Source organism: Pongo abelii, chromosome 16, assembly GCF_028885655.2.
Source record: "Pongo abelii isolate AG06213 chromosome 16, NHGRI_mPonAbe1-v2.0_pri, whole genome shotgun sequence".
Taxonomy (NCBI): Eukaryota; Metazoa; Chordata; class Mammalia; order Primates; family Hominidae; genus Pongo; species Pongo abelii.
In genome coordinates this window covers 23,497,081-23,518,948 of record NC_072001.2, presented here as the reverse complement: position 1 = coordinate 23,518,948, position 21,868 = coordinate 23,497,081, and the positions used below count along the sequence as shown (strand labels likewise).

Below are 21,868 nucleotides of genomic sequence, written 5' to 3'. Positions count from 1 at the left end.
CAGTGCCCCGGTGCAAAAACAAGTGGTCCCTCGCAAGTCACATCATTAACATAAACTACCTGGCCAGACCACTGCCACAAGGTCCTGGGTGTCAGGTATACCAAAAAGCTTATCAGTCAGGATGTTCCAAGGGCTCAGAGCTCAGCTCCTAGAAGAAGGACCAACCCTGAAGGGACAGACCTTCCTTGGGAATTTGCAGGGTTTGAGCAACCCCGGCCTGCTATGTTAGCTCTTTACTGCCCAGGTGTGTTATCATGTTGCTTATTTTTTATATTATATGCTGAGGAGATTTAGACCAAAAATTTTAAAAGAGATAAAATATAGGGAGGAAATTCCACATATCACAGTGAATTCAATTGATTCGGTTACACACTAACAGAACCACTGAACTGGACCAGGGTGGACAAGCCAGGAACTGTGGTTAAAATTCCACCTCTTGCTTGCTTTGTGTTGCCCATGGACTAAGACCTTTTCTTTTTTTCCAGTTTGAAATTGTTTTTTAACAATCAAAAGAAGTATATTATTTTTGACACATGAAAATTACATGAAGGTAAAATTGTAGCACCATAAATAGAGTTTTACGGGAGCACAGCTACACCTGTTGCTTTATCTGTGGTTACTTTTTGTGCTACAGCAGCAGAGTTGAGTATTTGCAACAGACTGCATGGCCTGAAAGACTCAAATGTTCACTCTCTGGCACTTGAGGAAGAGCTTGCTGGCTGCCAGGCTTCCCCTGCTTCGGGGCTTCTCCCCTCATCACACTCTCACTTTGTCTTTTTGTTCTGCCAGGGTGATCATTTCACTCTTGTTGTTTGAGCGTTGCAATTTATAATGTTGTTTAGATGTTTATTTGAATGAAATATTTGTCCTTCATGCAAATCTAAGTATTTCTTAATTTAAAATTATATTTAAGTGTATGATTTTTATAGTGAATGATGTTTTAAAACACAGTTCCTAAGAAGCCAGAATCTACGGATAATGAAGAAAAAATTGGAAATGAAGAGAGTGATTTAGAAGAAGCTTGCATTTTGCCTCATAGTCTAATAAATGTGGACAAGAGACCCCTTGCAATTAAATCGCCCAAGGTGCAGTATTTTCTGTGATTCTGAGGTTGGTTGAATAGAATCATAGCACGTAGCAAAGGAATCCACAGTCTCGTACCTCTGTACCTGAGCATCCGGAGGGAGGGACGGGTGGTTGTTAGAAATACGGCCCCAGTGATGCTTCATGAACTTGACTTATGATGTCCTGGTCAGAGCTGTAGCTGGAGAAGGGTTTCCTTTTATTTTTGGTACTAGATTGTATCATTAGTTATCCACCATTCATTCCTTAAATATATTCTTTGTTCCAGAAACAGTGCTGGGCCCTGTGGCTATTAATATGAACCATAACTTAACTTTATATGCCAAGCTAGCCTGTTCCAACATACATTAGTATAAAGATTATAAATTCACTTATATTTATAGCATAGTTTTAAAACCGTGTATTAATTACTAAGTTTAACATATTTTAACCAATTTAAACCTGTGAGCATTATTTATATTTTACTTGAATAACTTTTAGAGCACAGTTTAATATTAAATAGGGCAGACTAATGATGAAAATTGTTTTCCTTTGTTAGGACAAATGGCAGCCGCAGTTGAGTACTGTTACAGGTGTTCACAAATACAAGTGGTTGAAGCAGAATGTGCAGGGTCTTTATCCGCAGTCTCCACTCCTCTGTACAATTGCTGAATTTGCCCTTAAAGAAGAGCCAGTGGATGTGGAAAAAAATAAGAAAGTGCCTACTAAAACAGGTAACATTTGATGAGAAATGCATCTCTGCATTGGGTAATATACATAACACTTAACTGTATGCATGATATTTTGCAGTTGGAGAGAGCAGAGGTTCGCCTGGAAGGGATAGATACAATTTTAAAACTGGTGAGCAAGAATTTCTTACTTCCATCTGTGCGGTATGCGATGTTTTGTGGATGGCAAAGACTTATTCCTGAAGGAATCGATACAGGGTAAAACGTTAGCATATTTTTTTTCTTAATTAAGGAAGCTGTGGCAACAGAATGTTGTTCTGTAACAGTTAGAAGTCTGGCAGTGTCCCGAGTCAAATTCTTTGTCTTTATTTGAAAGGGAACCTCTTACTGATTGTTTAAAGGATGTTGATTTGATCTCACCTTTTAATCGGATGCTGCTGGAAGTCACCTTTGGCAAGCTGTATGCTTGGACTGTTAGGAACATTTGAAATGTTTTGATAGATGCCAGTGCCAAATTTAAAGAGTTTGGTGAGTCAACAACTGCATCAGTGTTATTTTATGGTTTGCCTTTAATTATATGTTGTGGAAACTTGCAAATGCCAATTTTTGCTTTTGAGAAGACTTTAATAAGTTTGTACTTTGTACTTGTATAATCTATGCTGCTGTCAGCTTTCTCAGATTTTAAACAAAACTTTAAAATTTAGCAGGAGACACAATGTTGAAGTACTCTAGTATAACATTTTCACATTTTGACCTTTTTATGTGTATCACCATATATCCTAAAGTGTCTGTGTCCTATATTAATATTTATTTTCTGTATAGTTTGAGCATCTACAGAGAGTTGATTAGATTGGTTTTGTGGAGGAAAAGGGAGACATAACTTTTACATTTGAAATGGGAGGAATGGAATAGGGCACCAGGGTATTCAGAGAGCAACATGCTAAGTCCTGTAGACAGATGGAACGACCTGTGCATAGAATGCAGGGGGTAGGCCCATCGTGCAGCATGACAGAGCTGCCCACTCAGTGGAAACCCCTGGAAAATAGTCAGATGTTTAAAGTAATCGCCCGTGCCTTCTGCGTTACGTTTATTCTTGCATTCATGCACGAGAAAAGTCAGTGGGTGTCAAAATAGTCAGATGTTTAGAGTAATCGCCCGTGCTTTCTGCGTTACGTTTATTCTTGTATCCATCACAAGAAATGTCAGTGGGTGCCAATGCTCATTAGGTATCCAGCCAGTTCCCCTGCAAACCATCACCAATGAGAACCTGTCAGGACCCAGCCTGGGGACCATCCCGCAAGCCCGCTTCCTCCTGGTGGTACTCAGCATGCTCACCCTGCAGCACGGCGCAAACAACCTCGACCTCCTGCTCAATTCCGGAATGCTGGCCCTCGCTCAGACGGCACTGCGCCTGATTGGTAGGTCTGCACCGGCTTGAGAGCCTTTGGGAAAACGTCAAGATTTTGCTTTGATTGCTTTTCTTTTCTTTTTTTTTTTTTTTTTTTTAAGCTTTTTGTAAATTATGGTAAGACACAAATAGCAGAAAGTGTAGCATTTTAACATCGCAGTTCAGCGGTATTAAATATATTCAGAATTTTCTAGAGTCATCACCACTGTCTAGTTGTAGAACTTTTTCATCACTATAAATGCACCCCATTTAGCCATCAGTCCTGACTCACCCTGCTCTCCAGCCCCTGATAGTCACAAATCTGCTTTCTCTGTCTATGGATTTGCATATCCTGGATATTTCATATAAATGGAATCATACCATTTGTGGCCTTTGTGTCTGGGTTATTTCATTTGGTATATATCAGTACCTTATTTTTATGGCTGAAAAAGATTTCATTGTATGAATAGATAACATTTTGTTTATTCATTTATCTGTTGATGGACATTTGGGTTGGTTTTGCCTTTTGACTTTTGTGAATAGTGCTGCTAGGAACATTTATATACAAATACTTGTTTGAACACTTGTTTCTAGTTCTTTTGATTATACAGCTAGGACTGGAATTACAGGGTCATATGGTACAACTGTGTAACTTACTAAGAAACTACCAAACTTTTCCACAGTGCCGTATCATTTTTACATTCCCACCACCAGTGGGCAGGATTCCAGGGTTCCAGTTTCTCTACTTCCCTGCCAACACTATTTTTTGTGGTTTTCTTTTCTTTTTTTTTTGTTTTGGATTGAGGCCATCCTAGTGGGTGTGAAGTGGTATCTCATTATGATTTTGATTTGTGTTTCACTAATGATGAATGACATTGAGCTTCTTTATATGTTTGTGCTTGTTGGCCATTTGTATATCTTCTTTGGAGAAGTGTCTATTCAAGTCACTTTCTCTTTATTTTTTATTTTATTTATTTGAGACGGAGTCTCATTCTGTCGCCCAGGCTGGAGCACAGTGACACGATCTCGTCTCACTGCAACCTCTGCCTCCTGGGTTCAAGCGCTCCTCGTGTCTCAGCCTCCCGAGTAGCTGGGATTACAGTCACACACCAACACACCTGCTAATTTTTGTATTTTTGGTAGAGATGGGGTTTCGCCATGTTGGCCGGGCTGGTCTGGAACTTCTGACCTCAAGTGATCTGCCTGCCTTGGCCACCCAAAGTGCTGGGATAACAGGCGTGAGCCACTGCGCCCAGCCCCTTTCTCCTTTTTAAATAGGGTTATTTGTCGTCATCTTGTTGTTGTACCAATAAATGCACTATAGAAGTGTACCAAACATTTAAAGAAGAATTAACACCGGTCCTCAGACTCTTTAAAAATTTCATGTATACTAGACCTTCACAGATCTGTAGACCTTTATCATATATATCATTTGAGGGTATTTTCTCCTGTTCTCTGGATTGTATTTCCTTTGATAGAGAAGTTTTTTATTTTGATGAAGTTCAATTTATCTGTTTCTCTTTTGTCGTCTATGCTTTTGATATCTATCCAAAAAGCCATTTCCAAATACAAGGTTGATGAAGATTATCCTCATCTCATGTTTTTTTTCTGTAAGTTTTATAGTTTTAGCTTTTATATTTAGATCTTTGGTCCATTTTTAGGTAGTTTCTTTTACACAGTGTGAGGTAAGAGTCCAGCCTTTTTCTTTTGATGATCTGATTGTTTCAATACCACTTGTTGAGGACTGTTCTTTCCCTGAAGTTCTCGGTACCCTTGGCAAAAATCAGTTGGCTGTAGATATTTAGGTTTATTTCTGGACTCTCAATTACATTATCACATTCTATATGTTGATAATTATACAGGTACCGCAATGTTTTGAACATTGTAGTTTTGTACTGTTTTAAAATTGAGAAGTGTGTTTTCTTTCTCAAGATTATTTTGGCTACTTTGGGTCCCTTGCATTTTCACATGAACTTCAAGGCTGGCTTTTCCATATCTGCAAAAAAAGGCCATTGGGATTTTTGCTAGGGATTGAATCTGTAGATTGTTTTGGGGAATAGTGCCATCTTAACAATGTTAACATCCATTCTCTGAATGTGCAATGTCTTTCCATTTATTTCTGTCCTCTTTAATTTCTTTCAGCAGTGTTTTATTGTTTTACAGTTATCAGGGTAATAATGGCCTCATGGAATGAACTAGGTAGTGTTCCCATATATTCTGTTTTTAGAAGAGTTTGAGGATTGGTTTCAATTCTGCTTTAAATGTTTGATAGAGTTGACCAGCTAAGCTTTTCTTTGTTGAAAGTTTTTTTTTTTTGAGACGGAGTCTCACACTGTTGCCCAGGCTGGACTGCAGTGGTGCGATCTCAGCTCACTGCAAGCTCCGCCTCCCAGGTTCACGCCATTCTCCTGCCTCAGCCTCCCGAGTAGCTGGGACTACAGGCGCCCGCCACCACGCCCGGCTAATTTTTTGTATTTTTAGTAGAGACGGGGTTTCACCGTGTTAGCCAGGATGGTCTCGATCTCCTGACCTCGTGATCCACCTGCCTCGGCCTCCCAAAGTGCTGGGATTACAGGCATGAGCCACCGTGCCCGGCCTGAAAGATTTTTAATTACCGATTCAATCTCTTTACTTGTTACGGGTCTATTCAGATTTTCTATTTCTTCTTGAGTCAGTTTGGGTAATGTATGTTTCTAGGAATGTGTCCATTTTATCTAGGCTATTTTATTTGTTGGCATACCGTTGTTCACAGTGTTCTTTTATACTCTTTTTTATTTTTATGTTGGTAGTAGTGTCTCCACTTGCATTTCTGATGTTATTTGCATCTTTTCTCTTTTTTTTTTTTTTTTTTTTGAGACGGAGTCTCGCTCTGTTGCCAGGCTGGAGTGCAGTGGCACAGTCTCGGCTCACTGCAACCTCCGCCTCCCAGGTTGAAGTGATTCTCCTGCCTCAGCCTCCTGAGTAGCTGGCACTACAGGCACCCGCCACCACGCCTGGCTAATTTTTGTGTATTTTTAGTGGAGATGGGGTTTCACCATGTTGACTAGTATGGTCTCGATCTCTTGACCTTGTGATCCGCCCACCTCAGCTTCCTAAAGTGCTGGGATTACAGTCGTGAGCCACCTTGCCTGGCCACTTTTTTTCTTAATTTACCAAAAGTTTGTCAGATTTTTTGTTCTTGCCAGAAACTGAACTTTTGGTTGTGTAGATTATTTTTCTATTCTGTATTTAATTTATGGCTGCTCCAGTCTCTATCATTTCCTTCTTTCTGCTTTGTATTTTTTTGTTTTTTGTGTTTGTGTTTGTTTTGAGACAGGGTCTTACTTTGTCCCTGAGGCTGAAGTACAGTGGCGCAGTCATGGCTCACTGCAGCCTCAACCTCCTGGGCTCAAGTTATCCACCTGCCTCAGCCTCCCAAAGTGCTGGGATTACAGGTGTGAGGCACCACACCTGGGCCTAACTTTGGTTTTTATTGAGTTCTTATTTTTTTAGTTCTTCCAGATGTAGGGTTATTGATTTGAGATCATCTTTTGTAAATGCAGACTTTTATAGTATAATTGCCCCTTTTAACCCTGCTTTTGGTGCAGCACAGAAGTTTTGGTATGTTGTGTTTTCATTCATCTCATAGTATTTTCTAATTTCCCTTGTGATTTCTTCTTTGACCAATGCATTGATTGTTTACCGTGTGTTGTTTAATTTTCATATACTTGTGAATTTTCCACTTTTCCTTTTGTTATTAATTTCTCATCATTTCCTTTTGGTTGGAGAAGGTAATTTGTATGATTTTAGTCTGTTTAAATTTGAGACTTTGTGGCCTAACATATGGTCTGGTCAGTCTAAGAGAGTGTTCTGTGGTGTACTTGAGAAGAATGTGTATTCTGCTCTTTTTGGTGAAATGTTCTGTATGTGTCTATTAGATCTGATGGGTTTATGGTGGTGTTCTTTGGCTAAAACTGAGATGCTGCAGGGCCAGTTGTCAAAGTCACAGTGAAAAAGCAAGGTTTTCCCAAGCTCTTTTAATCACATCAGTCTTAGAGTTCACATTAATCCATTCAAAAATATGTATCAGGCCAGGCTGTAATCCTAGCACTTTGGGAGGCTGAAGGGGGTGGATTGCTTGAGCTCATGAGTTTGAGACCAACTTGGGCAACATAGCGAAGCCCTATCTCTACAAAAAATATGAAAATTAGCTGGGCATAGTGGTGTGTGCCTGTGGTCCCAGCTACCTGGGAGGCTGAGGTGGGAGGATTGCTTGAGCCAGGGAGGCAGAGGTTGCAGTGAGCGGAGATCAAGCCACTGCACTCCAGCCTGGGCTCCAGCCTGGGTGACGGAGTGAAATCCTGTCTTGGGGGCTGCGGGAGTCTTTCTATCTATCTGTCTGTCAGTCTGTCTCTCTCTCTCTCACTATACATATATATAATTATTTTTTAATTTATATATTATATGTTGTATTATGTTAAATATATATTTTAATGTGTATATTACAGCTGAAAAGAATCATCTAGTAAGAGTTACATCTGATTTCTTGAGGCCTCATTAGCAACCAAAAGTTGCATTTAAAAATTACAAAAGCATATCTCCATCGAGAAATGGCCTTTTTATCTTGTCTGCTTTTTCCCTGGAGGTTCCAATAAGTAAAAATCACAGCACAAATCATTAAGTATGGGGACTTTTTCTGTTGATAGTATTCATGTGTTTAAATTTCATCTGGCCCACTGGCTGCAAAAAGCAAGGAAGTTGTGTCTCATGAGTATCCGTCTATATTTGCAGCTTGCCCTGATCAGGGTATCCTTCTTATCATTTAAGAAATTATAAGCATATAATATTTTATACCAGCTTAATGTATACATCCACATGTAACAGCCACAAAACATAAAGCTATGTAAAATAAAAAATTCCCCCCAGTTTTGGTTGCAAATGTATTCAAGCCCTTAGCAATAAATTCAGTCTTTACAGAGTTAACAGTATAGCTGCCCAGGGGATCCTGGGAGATCCACCTGGAATGCAACTCCTGTCCCTTCCTTGGGGCCCCTTCTTGGGGGCCCTAAAGTAGCAGCTAGGCTAAAGGAAAGGCTGTTACCCCTGCTAGTTTATCTAAAGTTTTGCTCCAGCCCTGAGAATTGAATATCCTTTTTTGCTCTCTTGGAAGAGAGAGAAACACAAACTTTTTACATTTTTTGGTCCACCCAAGCCCACCTTTGGGACTGTTTGGGTCTTTTTCCCCTCCCACCTGGAGGAGAAACTAAAATCAAGGGAGTTAGCAGAACCGCACTCCCACCCCCTCTCAGTTTAGCAAGTGGGAAAAGGGGTGTTAAAAATCTAGCCTACTCTCCTAGGGTTAGCCTCCTATTTTCAAATCCATTGGTAAGTTTTACTTCTCTCAGGTGACAGCAGCCCAGCTTCTGTTTCATGCTATGGATGACTCTGTAGCCACCCAGGGCACCAGTTGTCAAGGGTCTCCAGGTTTGATGGTTGGCCAGGAGGACTTACAAGACTCAGCATGTAGTTGTACTCAGGGCTATAGTTTATTACAGTGAAGGGACACAGCAAAATCATGAAAAAGGACATGGGTAAAGTCCAGAGGAAAGCAGGTACAAGCTTCCACAGGATCCACACAGGATGAGCTTAACTGCCCTGGCACTGAGCCGTGTCAAGTGCTGTCTGCCGGGAAGCTGGGTAGAGACTCCAGGCCCAGGGTTTCCATCGGGGCTGATCACACAGGTACCCCCTGCCTGGCGCGTACCAAGTTCCAGAACAAGGAAAACAGGTTTCAGCACAGAACATGTTGTTTGTACAGACAGTTCAGGCACAGCAAACCACACCTCCCACCTAGGGAGTGGGGGAGTCCTCCTGAGATCCAGACTCCAGCCGAGGGCTAGCCTGCAGCAATCCTGTCTGAGGTCGTATCTCGGGCCACCTGTTAGCTGTCTTCTGCACAGAACCATGATTAAAGTTTGTTAGTTTCCCACTGTTAGATATTTAGGTAGTTATCTTTGTTTTTCTATTAGTAAAAAATGTGATGAGTATCTTTCTAACTCAGTTATTTTGCTTTTTCAGGGGAGTAACTCCTAGAAGTAGAGAAAGTAGCTTTACTGAGCATTTTAATATCTTTTATATCTTCTTAGCCTATTTATGTATTTCGTCCTTCTGTTTTTTTTTATCCTACATCAGTAAAATATTGATAGTATTATATTAATTGATAAAGCATATAGTATGGATTCTTCAAAATTATGATCTTCATTAGTACTTTTTAAATGTTTTGTGTGTATTAAGGGGACATGTAGCTACTTGTTGGCTCAGCTATTGTTTTTGACGCTCTGTCAGGCCCCAGTTGTGACAACGTTGAGGAAGATATGAATGCTTCTGCTCAAGGTGCTTCTGCCACAGTTTTGGAAGAAACAAGGAAGGAAACGGCTCCTGTGCAGCTCCCTGTTTCAGGGCCAGAACTGGCTGCCATGATGAAGATTGGAACGAGGGTCGTGAGAGGTGTGGACTGGAAATGGGGCGATCAGGTACTCAGAGATTTGATGGGAACACATTAGCCACACATTAGTTATCTTCTGCAAAGTTCTGTACGCTATTGGTGGGTGGAAATTGGAATAATCCAGGATGTGTTGGTTGATCGATGACACAAGTGTTGGTTCCCAAGCAGCCGAAGGGAGTGGACACAAACAGGGAATCATAAGTAGGGCATCTGAGCAGAATCAAGTCTGGAAAGAGAGGCAGCTCTTTTCAGGAAACTCACTGGCATGAGGCTCAGTTTGATGGGTCACTGGAACAACAAGAGTGAGAGTGAGCAAGAGAGTAAATCTCATCCTGAAAGTTGGTGTAGTGAAGGCTCTGCGGCAGGAAGCCCAGGTGCTGCCCCTGTGAGCTGATGGCCATGTGCTGCGAAGTGCCCTGAACCCAGTAGTTAGGGATATACTTCATGGGCCTGTGGCCATGTCTCCATTTTCCCTCATCGCAGCTCTCTTCTAAATCTCTGCCAGGTGCCCCCAGGTGGAAGTCACTTACCACAGCCCTAGCTAAGTTAGGGCAGTGTTCACCTTCCCGTGGTCTGTCTAGCTTTTCTCAGCCACGCTGGTAAGCCCCGGCTTTGTCACAGTCATCTTAGAAATAGCAGTGTCTGGAGACAGCAGCATCCATTCTAGAAACAGCTTTCTCCTGCAGAAGTGAGAGACAGAGCTTCCCCCTGGGGCCCGGGGGAAACTGAAGCAAAGGGAATGTGGAGGTGCTGGTGCTTGTTTCAGGTTTCTGCTCTTGCAAGGCCCTTGAGGGATGGAGGGGTCAGGACTTGCTGCAAAGCCCTGTCTCTGCATTGACTCAGAGGATCCTCACTGAGATGAGATTTCCCCGACTTCCTTGGTAAAGCAGCATGATCACGTTATTTTATGCCATTTAATTTAAAATGATGCAAGCACACATTTTGTAGGAGAGGTGAAATCTGTGTCTGGGGACAGCCCCTGACAGACATGGTGGCATATGGCGACATCTGTGTGGCAGGTCTGCTGGGAGCCATGGAAGGACCAGGGCATGGCACGCACCCTCCTAACTGATCTCTCCTTTGGCTTTCTCAGGATGGGCCTCCTCCAGGCCTAGGCCGAGTGATTGGTGAGCTGGGAGAGGACGGGTGGATAAGAGTCCAGTGGGACACGGGCAGCACCAACTCCTACAGGATGGGGAAAGAAGGAAAATATGACCTCAAGTTGGCAGAGCTGCCAGTCGCTGCACAGCCCTCAGCAGAGGACTCGGACACAGAGGACGACTCTGGTGGGTGACTCAGGAAGGCATTTAGTCCAAGGCAGCCCACAAACTGTCCAGGTGCTGGCTGCCACCACTGCCATCTGGGCCTTAGAATGGGATGTCAGGACACATCTGCAGCTGGCACTCTGTCCTCGGAGCCTGCAATTTAAATAAGCTCCCAGGCACCTCCGATGCAGGTGTGTGGAGTGGCTGTGGGATCTGGCAGTCTGGCTGGAACTGACTTTCTGCATTTTCCTCTCACGTGTGCACCCGCCCCTCTTTGAGAATGTGGTGGCCAGGCCGGGGCAGCTGCACCACCAGTGAGTCTCGTGGTTGGTGCTGAGCCTGTATCTGAGTGAGTGAGCCGAGGCCTGGTGGAATTGCCCTGCAGTCTCGGTCCATCGCGTCCTCCTCCAGTGAGAGCCCCCGCCGGAGCACACCCCACCTGCCACCTGCCTTTACCTTTCCTCTGCGGTCCCTGACTCTGAACTCTTCATGTAATGTGGAGTTAGTCAGCACTTTATCGCTTCTAGGGAAGCAGAAGTGAGAATTTAGGGGTGCACCAAGAAAGCTAGATCCTATCTGTGGAGATCCAGGTTGTGGGAGGAGGTTTCGTGACATTTCTTAGCTGTTCTTAAAAGACATGTGAAGCTTCACATGGCTGGGCTTCGTAAGACCATCCAAGAAGCTGGGGCTGCCAATATAATTTGTTATTTTGATTATTTTTTTTAGAAGCCGAACAAACTGAAAGGAACATTCACCCCACTGCAATGATGTTTACCAGCACTATTAACTTACTGCAGACTCTTTGTCTGTCTGCCGGAGTTCATGCTGAGATCATGCAGAGTGAAGCCACCAAGACTTTATGCGGACTGCTGCGAATGTTAGTGGAAAGCGGAACGACGGACAAGACATGTATGGAATGAGAGATCGAGGGCCCAGGGAGTCAGCGCTGGGGGCCGCATGCTTGTCGTGTCTGGGTGTGCATGTGGGTGGGTGTGGATGTGTGTGGATTCCTTTCCTGTGGCTGCTGTAACTAAGTACTACAAACTTGGGGGCTTACACAGTAGAAATTCTCATGGTTCTGGTGGCTGGAAGGCTGAGATCGAGGGTGGTTCCTTCTGGGGCTGTGAGGGAGAAGCTGCTTCAGGGCTCTGCCCCAGCTTCTGGAGTTTGCTGGCCTCTTTAGCGTTCCTCGGCTTGTAGAGGTGTCACCCCGATCTCTGCCGTCATCTTCACATGGCATTCTCCCTGTGTGTGAGTCGCCTCCAAATCTCCCCTTTTCATAGGGACATCATTCAGCCTCATCAAACTGATTACATCTGCAGCGACCCTGTTTCCAAACAAGGTCACCTGCTGAGGTACGGTAGAGGTTAGGGCTTCAACATACCAATTTTGCAATTCTGAATTTAACCCATAACACTGGCTTCAAACAACAAATTTGTTCTGTCAGAGTTCTGGAGACCAGAAGTCGCAAATCCAAGTGCGGGCAGGGCCATGCTCCCTCCACAGGCTCTAGGGGAAGGTCCTTCCCTACTTCGTCCAGCTTCTGGGAGCTCCAGGCTTCCTCGGTGTGGGGACGCATTGTGCCAGTCTCTGCCTGCGTCTTCACATGGCCCCTGCCCCTGTGTTCTGCATGTCCTTTTCTGTCTCTGAAAGGACTCTTTCATTGAGTTTCTTTTGACTCTAATCCAACATGATGGCACCTAAATTCTTAATGACGTCTACAGAGACCTCATTAAATAAGATCATATTCTGAGGTTCCGAATGTATGTGAAGTTGGGGGACAGGCACAGTTTAATCCATAAAGTGTTTGTGTGTGTGGAGAGTAAGTATGAGAAATGTGAGCTGAGGGAGTGGGGTGAGTGTGCCTGTGACTGAGAGTGAGCACATGTGAGTGTGGGTGGATATGTGGGCATGCTCCAGTGTGTGTGAGAGCATGCGTGTATTAGTGGTGTGCTGGAGAGTCCGCACATATTGATGAGAGTGAGTGTGTTAGCAGTCGATGGGCAAGTGGCTGAGCGTTTGTGTTGCAAGTGTGATGGTGTGTTTGTAGCATGTGGTTGTGTGGGTGTGTGTATGCGTGCATTTATGTGAGTGGTGTGTATGTCCATGAGAGCGTGTGAGTGGGCAGGTGACTACATTCAGGTGAAGTGGGAGTGAAAGCGTCAGTACATTGAGCCAGTGTGTGTGTGTGAGGGTGAGCACGAGGGGGGCATGAGTGTGAGGGGATTACTGGGTGTGTGAATGAGATGAAGTGTAACTCAGTGAGGCTTGGTGAGTGTGAGGAAGTATGAGTGGGTGGCAGCACCCACTCATGTGTAAGTGTGCGATTGAGTGCGAGCATTTGTGTAAATGTGTATGAGTGCCTTGTATCTGTGTGAGCACGAGTGACGTTATTGTGAATGCGTGTGAGTGAATGTGAGTATTTTGCTCGTGTCAGTGAGTGGGAGGTTATAACAGTGTAGGTGTGAGTGTAAAGTGAGAAAGTGTGTGGGTAAAGGTGTGAGTGGGTGAGTAATCAGTTGTGACTAGTGTTTAGGAGTGTGAGTGCATATGTGAGTTTTTGTATGCATTGGGAGGGGTAAGTGGATGTGAGAGTGCATAGGAGTGTGTCAGCTTGCATCTGTTGTGTGTGCATATGTGTGACTGGGATTGTGTGTGTGTTAGTGATTGTGACAGTGGTGGGTGCACCTGAGAGTGTGAGGGTGGGTGTGTGAGTGCCCATGAGTGTGTCTGAATAACTTAGTATGGGTGTGAGTGTGAGGATGCATATGAGGGTGTGAGAGTGTGTGTGTGTGAGCTCATGTGAGTGTGCTGAAGGAAGGCAGGTGTCCTCATAAGCTTGGATAGCTGAGGGCAGGGTGGGGGAGGTGGGAGGGAGAGCAGGTCCTGTGGGGCTGTGGGCGGGGTCCCTCGGGGGGCCCAGCCTCCAAGCCTCAGCCTCCATTCAGGGAGTAGTGGAGTCCTAGAGCCAGGCAGAGCAGAGGTGGGCCCACTGGTGCCAGAATCCAATGGTGTAAACCTAGTGAAAAACTCATTTTGTTAATGCAGATGTATTAAACTTGGATTGGAAACTGTCTCTACTAAAAATACAAAAAAAGTATTTAAGTGGTGCAGATTAAATATAAGCAAATGTGGAGATATTTAAAACACGAAATTAAAAATATAATAGATGCACTGTTGCAAATTACTGCTATTTGAATTATAGATCATTTTCCTATTGCCTAGAAACAATGCATAGCTAAAATTCCCTAACTACTTTTACTACACATGCTTACAAGGTTTTAAAAATGCCTGTAGTCCCAGCTATTCGGCAGGGCAAGGCAGGAGAATCACTTGAGCCCAGGAGTTTTAGACCAGCCTGGGCAACATAGTGAGGGCCCATCTCTAAAAAAATCAAACAAAAAAATTCGGAAATGTTTCTTGAACTAACTTAAAAGCCGCCTTCCACTTCTCACTTTGAATTAGTTTGAATTAATTTACAAACTGCAATATATTTTAAAGGAGCTTATTGTAGAAAATAAGATAAGTTGATAAAAAAAAGTAAGGATTTATCTTTAGGGATTTGTCTTTAGGGACTTGTTAACCAAGCATATCTATTTTCCCTCCCGCAGCTTCTCCAAACAGGCTGATGTACAGGGAGCAACACCGGAGCTGATGTATGCTGGGGTTTGTGCAGAGCATCGCTCTCACGCCGCAGGTGTGCAGCGCCCTCAGCTCCCCGCAGCGGATCACGCTGCTCATGAAGGTCGTGGAAGGGCACGCACCCTTCAGTGCCGCCTTGCTGCAGAGACAGGTAATGTGCTGGCAGGCAAAACCAGTTCCCTGAGAGAGGCCTCCATGTACTGAAGTTCCCTGCCCTCAGATTCAGGGGCCTTTATTCAGTAACGAGTGCAGAAAGGGTCTAGAAGTGACAGGGTAGATTTTCTGGAGGCAAGGGGCAGAGGTCCTTGATAATTGGTAAGTTGCTAACCTTTAGTTTACCTGCTTTTCTCTTAAGTGGTAAATCCTGCAACTACTCACTCATCTGCTTCACAGAATTTGTAGTGTAATTCTCTTAAGAATTAAACTAAAAATAATTCTTTTTTTTTAAACACATGCATCTGTAATGTTGTTTTTTTCTAAAGTCCCTGACAATCCTAATCACTAATCAACTTGAGTGTAATTACCTGGCTGTAAAGTAATGAATCTCAACATTTTCACATGATTACTTGCATTATGAGAACAGAAAATAAAGAGAGGCTGGGCGCAGTGGCTCATGCCTGTAATCCCAGCACTTTGGGAGGCCGAGGCAGGTGGATCATGAGGTCAGGAGTTTGAGACCAGCCTGGCCAACATAGTGAAATCCTGTCTCTACTAAAAATCCAAAAAAAATGAGCTGGGCTTGGTGGTGGGTGCTTGTAATCCCAGCTATTCAGGAAGCTAAGGGAAGCAGAATCGCTTGAACCTGGGAGGTGGAGGTTGTAGTGAGCCGAGACCGTGCCACTGCACTCCAGCCCGGGTGACAGTGCGAGACTCTGTCTCAAAAAAGAAAAGAGAAAATAACAATCTCTAGTTTCTTAATCAGATTTTTTTTTTAATGCTTGTCATTTTAAATTTTCTTTTATCAGATCTTAGCTGTGCATTTGTTGCAAGCAGTCCTTCCATCATGGGACAAGACCGAAAGGGCGAGGGACATGAAATGCCTTGTGGAGAAGCTGTTTGACTTCTTGGGGAGCTTGCTCACTACCTGCTCCGCCCGACGTGCCCTTACTCAGAGGTGGGTGGCCGTCTCCCTTCCCTGTGCCCTGGTGAAGAGCCGCACAGTGCCGTCACTCAGAGGTGGGTGGCCATCTCCCTTCCCTGTGCCCTGGTGAAGAGCGGTGCAGCAGCTTCTCCCCTTGTTACCTCCTCAGAGTCCACACCAAGGCGGCGCAGGGTGCGCTCGCAGGCCTCGCTGACTGGCACCCACAGCAGCACACTGGCGGAGGAGGTGGTGGCACTGCTGCACACGCTGCACTCCCTGACTCAGTGGAATGGGTTCATCAACAAGTACATCAACTCCCAGCTCCGCTCCATCACCCACAGCTTTGCGGGAAGGCCTTCTGAAGGGGTGGGTTTGTGTTCTCAGAATTAATTTAGTTGAAAGGTAAACCTGTAGGGATTGGGCAGCTCCGTGAGTGTCCCTGGTGGAGCTCGCTGTTTGGTCTGCACTAGGCCTAGTTAGAGGACTACTTCCCCCGACTCCGAGAACCCTGAAGTGGGGGGCCTCATGGCGGTCCTGGCCGTGATTGGAGGCATCGATGGTTGCCTGCGCCTGGGTGGCCAAGTTGTGAACGATGAGTTTGGAGAAGGCACCGTGACTCGCATCACCCCGAAGGGCAAAATCACCATGCAGTTCTCTGACATGCAGACGTGTCGCGTTTGCCCATTGAATCAGCTGAAACCAGTAGGTGAACTTGTGCGCAGTTACTGTATGTTAAGGGAAATTGGCTTTACACTAGAACCCAGCACCAACATTAGCACTTGAAAGAACTTGATTCTGGTACTTCAAGTTTGCCTTCCAGGAAGCTGTGTGAGCTTGTGCGTCTCTGGTGAGCAGGGCCTGTCTCTCAGGGCACCTAAAGCAGTGGTTCTTGTGGTTTCAGCCTCAGAGACACGGAGAGGGCTTTAGCAACCTGGAAGTTACCATGCATCTATGAGGTAGTTCTAATTATTTTAAAATGTGAATTTATGAAGTCTACTTTTTATTAAACAACTCAAATTTTTAAAAAACTTAAACATGTTTAAACACCTTTAAAAAAAAACAGCCTTTCTTCATGTAGAAAATGCTTAGTTGTTTTGAGTGACGTGACTTAATGTAGCAGCTACTGTTATCTTAACCTATGAATCAAGGATGCACAGGGAGAAGGAGCCATTTACATTATTTTCATGTAGCCCAAGTGCAATGTTACTGTATATTCTTTTTCTTTTTTTTTGAGATGGAGTCTTGCTCTTGTCACCCAGGCTGGAGTGCAATGGCACGATCTTGTCGTCCCTCTGCAACCTTTGCCTCCCGGGTTCAAGCGATTCTCCTGCCTCAGCCTCCTGAGTAGCTGGGATTACGGTGTGTGCCACCACACCTGGCTAATTTTGTATTTTTAGTAGAGATGGGGTTTCACTATGTTGGCCGGGCTGGTCTCAAACTCCTGACCTCAGGTGATCCACCCTCCTCGGCCTCCCAAAGTGCTGGGATTACAGGCGTGAGCCACCGTGCCCGGCCTGACTATATTTTCTATAAAGTACTCTTTTTTATTATTATAGGAATATGTACATGTTGTAGAAAACTTTTGAAGTATATAGAAAATACCTGAGAAGATAGTAACCACCACACTGATGTAATTACTGTTGACAGGTTTGTAAAGAAAAATTAATATAGATTATACTTATTATATGTATAAGTCTCTATCTTGCCTTTTATGTCATTTTAAAAAATGATTATTCTCAGCTATAAAAAGGCTTCCGGGTATGTGTGGCATTTCAGGATTAAGCCCATGGTTTTGATGACTTTCAGCACGTTTCATTGGTTAGTCATACTGGCCACACGCTGACAGCTTCTGTGTCCTCTCCAGCTCCCTGCCGTGGCCTTTAATGTGAACAGCCTGCCCTTCACAGAGCCCATGCTGTCTGTCTGGGCTCAGTTGGTGAACCTCGCTGGAAGCAAGTTAGAAAAGCACAAAATAAAGAAATCAACTAAACAGGCCTTTGCAGGTCAGTACATCGTGCTTCTTGATGAAATAGCTGCCGTCTTAAACTCGTGTTGTTTGTACAGTGTTCTTTTATGAGTGAGTTCACGGACGTGCTAAAGTCCTGGGGTTCACCTGGGCCCACCATTTGTTGAGTTGCGGTTGGCAATGTAACCCTGTGTTCGTGGTAATGAGTGTTTTCGAGTCAGCCTTTCTTGCCATGTTCGGAGCCACACTTGAAGAACCCCATGGCTGACACCCTCTTCTCTGTGTCACCCTTTATCCCGGAAGAGAAGTCTGTGTTCACCTCTTCCCTCCTCCCCTCCATTCCAGGGCCCTGTGGCCCAGTCACCCTGTTGGACCATGGCTCACAGTCTGTTCCCTGCCAGATCCAGGGGCCTCTGTCCCCGAAGCACCTGGCTTGCTTGTGGCATTCAGGGTGGCTGAGACTGTAGCCTTGCTTGACTTTGCCTTCCTTTGGGTCTAGAATGCAGCTCTCCTGAGTTTCTTTCCATGTTTCTAGGGAGCTCTTCTCTCTGCTCGTTCTTTATATCCTGGAAGTCTGTGTGGCTTCACCCATAACTATGGCATATTCTGCCCACTCTTCTTGAGTTTTCTCTCCTCTTGCTCCCACAGACCTACGTTTTCTCCCCTGTTGCTCCCACAGACCTAGGATTGCTGCTTCAGCATTTATGATGTAAGCACTTTCAAGTCTGGATTTCCCATTCACATCTCTGGTTGGAGGTGCAGTGCATGCAAATCACAACATGTCCGAAATTCAGCTGGCTTTCTCTAGTAGCTGCCGTTTCCCATCGTGGTGAATAAACCTGTCTGCCAGTTAGTCGAGCCAGTGCCCGAGCGGCACCTGCAGCACTCCTTCCTTCCCACCCCACACTCTCTGTGCTGCTTCTGCGGCCTCTGTATTCAGATAAGCCTTGGGCATTGCTGCCATCTTCATCAGTTAAAGAGCTAGTGGGGCTGACAGATTCTCTCAGAGGAGTCTTAGAAGAAGAGTGAAAGCAGCTGAACCTTCAGCAACTTGGGGAACATTTGATCATATTAATAGTAGCTGACATGGTTCTAACCGTGTTAAACCCATTGAATCCTGCGTCCTATCAAGTTAGGTGCCTGGAGAGCAGGGAAGGAAGACCCAGGAGGCAGAAGGTGCTTACCCAGAAGCACCGAGTGTAACACTGGGAAAGGCGAGCCCTTCGTCACGGACAGTGTGTGCGGTTGGCAGATTCCTGAAGGGCAGAGCGTTACTCATCACCATGTGGCGGAGGCTTGATGCTGGCGAGGAGGGAGTCTGAGCAGGGCACGCCCTTCTCACTCTTTCCTTCCGCAGGACAAGTGGACCTGGACCTGCGTACGAAGAAGTGTGCGAAGGTGATGTTGGCAAAGTCATCAAACTGGACAGAGATGGATTGCATGATCTCAGTGTGCAGTGTGACTGGCAGCAGAAAGGGGGCACCTACTGGGTTAGGTACATTCATGCTGAACTTATAGGTGAGCACATTCTTTGTTCAGTGCTTTTGCTTTTTCTTAGAGACAGAATTCCCATAAATGAATACTGATTATAATGATTTGTTATTGAAATCTGTAGGCTATCCTCCACCAAGTTCTTCCCACATCAAGATTGGTGATAAAGTGCGGGTCAAAGCCTCTGTCACCACACCAAAATACAAATGGGGATCTGTGACTCATCAGAGTGTGGGGGTTGTGAAAGGTAATATTATCTGGGTAATAAAATTCCTGATGTTAACTTTTCATTAACGCATGTGTACTTAGTATTTCTTTTTGTTCAAGCACACAAAAAAAGAAAACAAGTGTGAAGAAAGAGATAGAGTGTTCCTTTGCTTGTCATTACCTTCTGCCAAAGGCCACAGAGGAACTCACCTGCAGTGAAACAATCAGATTTATTAATGTTAACTCATTGCAGTGCAGGAGAACACACACCTTGGGGAATGGGTGTCTCCATCAGAGGGAGTGAGCAAGGACTAATGAAGTTTATGTTGGGTATTTGGGGGAGGGGTCGAGAAAGCAGGGGTAATTCTAAGACAGGATGTCTTAATAAATTTACCTGGCAGGCAGAAAGAACGGAGCCATGCTAATGTCATGATTGGTAAGGAAGCAGTCATTCATATCACCAGGATAGGGGACTGTGTGGTTGTTTGTGGTTTGGATCAGACTCAACTTTAATCACACATGGTTAAGGAGGGGTTTTGGTTGTGCCTTGATTCATCAGTCACAGAGTGGCCTTATCTGATGTTCGTGTTCTGTCAACTTGTCCTGTCAGTTGTTCTGTGAAATGGCCTAACACTGACATTAACAGGCCATCTCCTGACTGTCAGGACTGCTTTTTCTTTCTCCTCCCCTGACCAGGCTGGAGTGCAGTGGCACCATCTCGGCTCACTGCAACCTCCATCCCCGGGTTTAAGCAATTCTCCGGTCTCAGCCTCCAGAGTAGCTGGGATTACAGGTGCCCACCACCGTGCCTGGCTAATTTTTGTATTTTTCGTAGAGATGGGGTTTCACCATGTTGGCCAGGCTGGTCTCGAACTCCTCACCTATTGATCCGCCCACCTTGGCCTCCCAAAGTGTTGGGATTACAGGCGTGAGCCACCACGCCTGGCTCCCTTTTTCATGCTGTATAAAAATTTAGGACTGAATTTAAGAAATGGAAATGTGCTAATGGTGGGAATTAGGAACTGGTTTAATATGATACTATTGAGATTCCAAATCAAATCCGTGGCACACTTTGAAAGGTATACTATGTCCGTTTTAACAGTTGCATGAGAAATAAGTATGTGTATAGTTTTATAAACTCTTGATGCCATAAAGAGATTGTTTGTTTGTTCATCTGAACCTTGTGGAAGCCTCTCTTTTCATCAGATCGCTTAGAAAATGGCCACAGTTGGTGGTGGTTCCACAGTGGTGAGAGGTTCCTAGAGCTTCTCATGTTACATAAGAACAAATGGATTATTTAATATTTTACTTTAAACATTTTTCTTTGTTTAAGAGATTGTTAAAATATTTGCAAATCAAAACAAGACAAATTTTTAAAATAAGAATTTGGTTTCTTTGTTTTGAGTGACATGTTGCTCTTATCAAAGGACAAAAGAAGTCTTCATGTTATTAATGTGGTTTTTATTCCCTGAGATACCAAAGGTATTATATGGAATTGTTGACTTGGTGTAATTAAAAACCCAAATGTCCTATTTTAAACCTAATGCAAAAGTAAGGAATGTACTTTACAATGAACCTCCATGTGCTCATCACCTGGCTTTAACAATTGTCACCTCACGGCCAAAATTATTCATGCTCCCTTCTTGTGATTATTTTGAAACCAGGCGCTGACATCATGTATTATTTCATCCATAAGTATTTTAGTACCTATCTCTAAAAGATAAGACTCTTTGTAAAAAACAAATAACTACAATGTAGTATGACATGGCTAGGTGCAGTTTTAAGTTCAGGTTTTTATTGGTGAAGAGGAAGATGGATCAGGTGATTTGTGTTCTCTCCTAGCTTTCAGTGCCAATGGAAAAGATATCATTGATGACTTTCCCCAGCAGTCTCACTGGACTGGGTTGCTATCAGAAATGGAGTTGGTGCCCAGTATTCATCCTGGGGTTACGTGAGTTATTTTTATGATTGCTAGATTTGCTTTGGGACGAATGGTTTTCTGTTGAAGTAAGTTTAATAAATGACCTTTCTTAACTCAGTTGCTATTTTACAAATAGATGTGATGGATGTCAGATGTTTCCTATCAATGGATCCAGATTCAAATGCAGAAACTGTGATGACTTTGATTTTTGTGAAATGTGTTTCAAGACCGAAAAACACAATACCAGGCATACATTTGGCAGAATAAATGAACCAGGTATGGCAGAATGTTTATATTCTCTCTTCCACCAAATATTAATGAAATACTTATTGTGGACCACAATGTATTGGAATTTGTTATTTTAAGGTTCCTATGTATACGGTAATTCTGTAGAGTGAGTACAGTGAAACGGAAGTGACGGTCCTACCCACTGATGACTGGCTGGCTTTTTAAAAAAATCAGGATGGAGTGTCGGGGAAGAATTAGAGTAACTAGGCTTGTTTGCTTGTTTTTCCATAAAGAAACATTAAAAGAATCTCAAGAAACTAGTAAGTGTTTAGTTGCATGGCATGTGGAATTAGTTAGATGGAGAGTGAGGTTTTTCATTTATATACCTTTTACTGTATTTTTCATTGTGGCAAAATATATATAACTTAAAATTAGCCACTTAATC

The 21,868-nt window shown here is 44.0% G+C and overlaps 2 protein-coding genes across 2 annotated transcripts in view; both read left to right on the top strand.

Annotated features, from left to right (window-relative positions):
* LOC129050020 (E3 ubiquitin-protein ligase HERC2-like) overlaps window positions 1–19,314 on the top strand; it is a 32,593-nt gene extending 13,279 nt beyond the window's left edge. Inside the window, 16 exon segments of the mRNA XM_054531305.2 lie at window positions 952–1,085; window positions 1,622–1,774; window positions 1,776–1,796; window positions 1,873–2,009; window positions 2,128–2,279; window positions 2,978–3,169; window positions 9,463–9,650; window positions 10,716–10,908; window positions 11,614–11,796; window positions 14,499–14,680; window positions 15,495–15,623; window positions 15,625–15,643; window positions 15,780–15,976; window positions 17,475–17,613; window positions 18,934–19,094; window positions 19,192–19,314. Of these exon segments, the coding sequence (XP_054387280.1) occupies window positions 952–1,085; window positions 1,622–1,774; window positions 1,776–1,796; window positions 1,873–2,009; window positions 2,128–2,279; window positions 2,978–3,169; window positions 9,463–9,650; window positions 10,716–10,908; window positions 11,614–11,796; window positions 14,499–14,680; window positions 15,495–15,623; window positions 15,625–15,643; window positions 15,780–15,976; window positions 17,475–17,613; window positions 18,934–19,094 (2,180 nt within the window). The 3' untranslated portion in view covers window positions 19,192–19,314.
* Window positions 19,111–21,792, top strand: LOC129050019 (E3 ubiquitin-protein ligase HERC2-like). Its single transcript, XM_063716506.1, has 3 exons — window positions 19,111–19,314; window positions 21,117–21,225; window positions 21,332–21,792. Exons 1-3 carry the CDS (start codon window positions 19,152–19,154, stop codon window positions 21,558–21,560), a joined length of 501 nt encoding a protein of 166 aa, XP_063572576.1. The 5' UTR covers window positions 19,111–19,151; the 3' UTR covers window positions 21,561–21,792.
* Window positions 21,793–21,868: the final 76 nt, after the last annotated feature.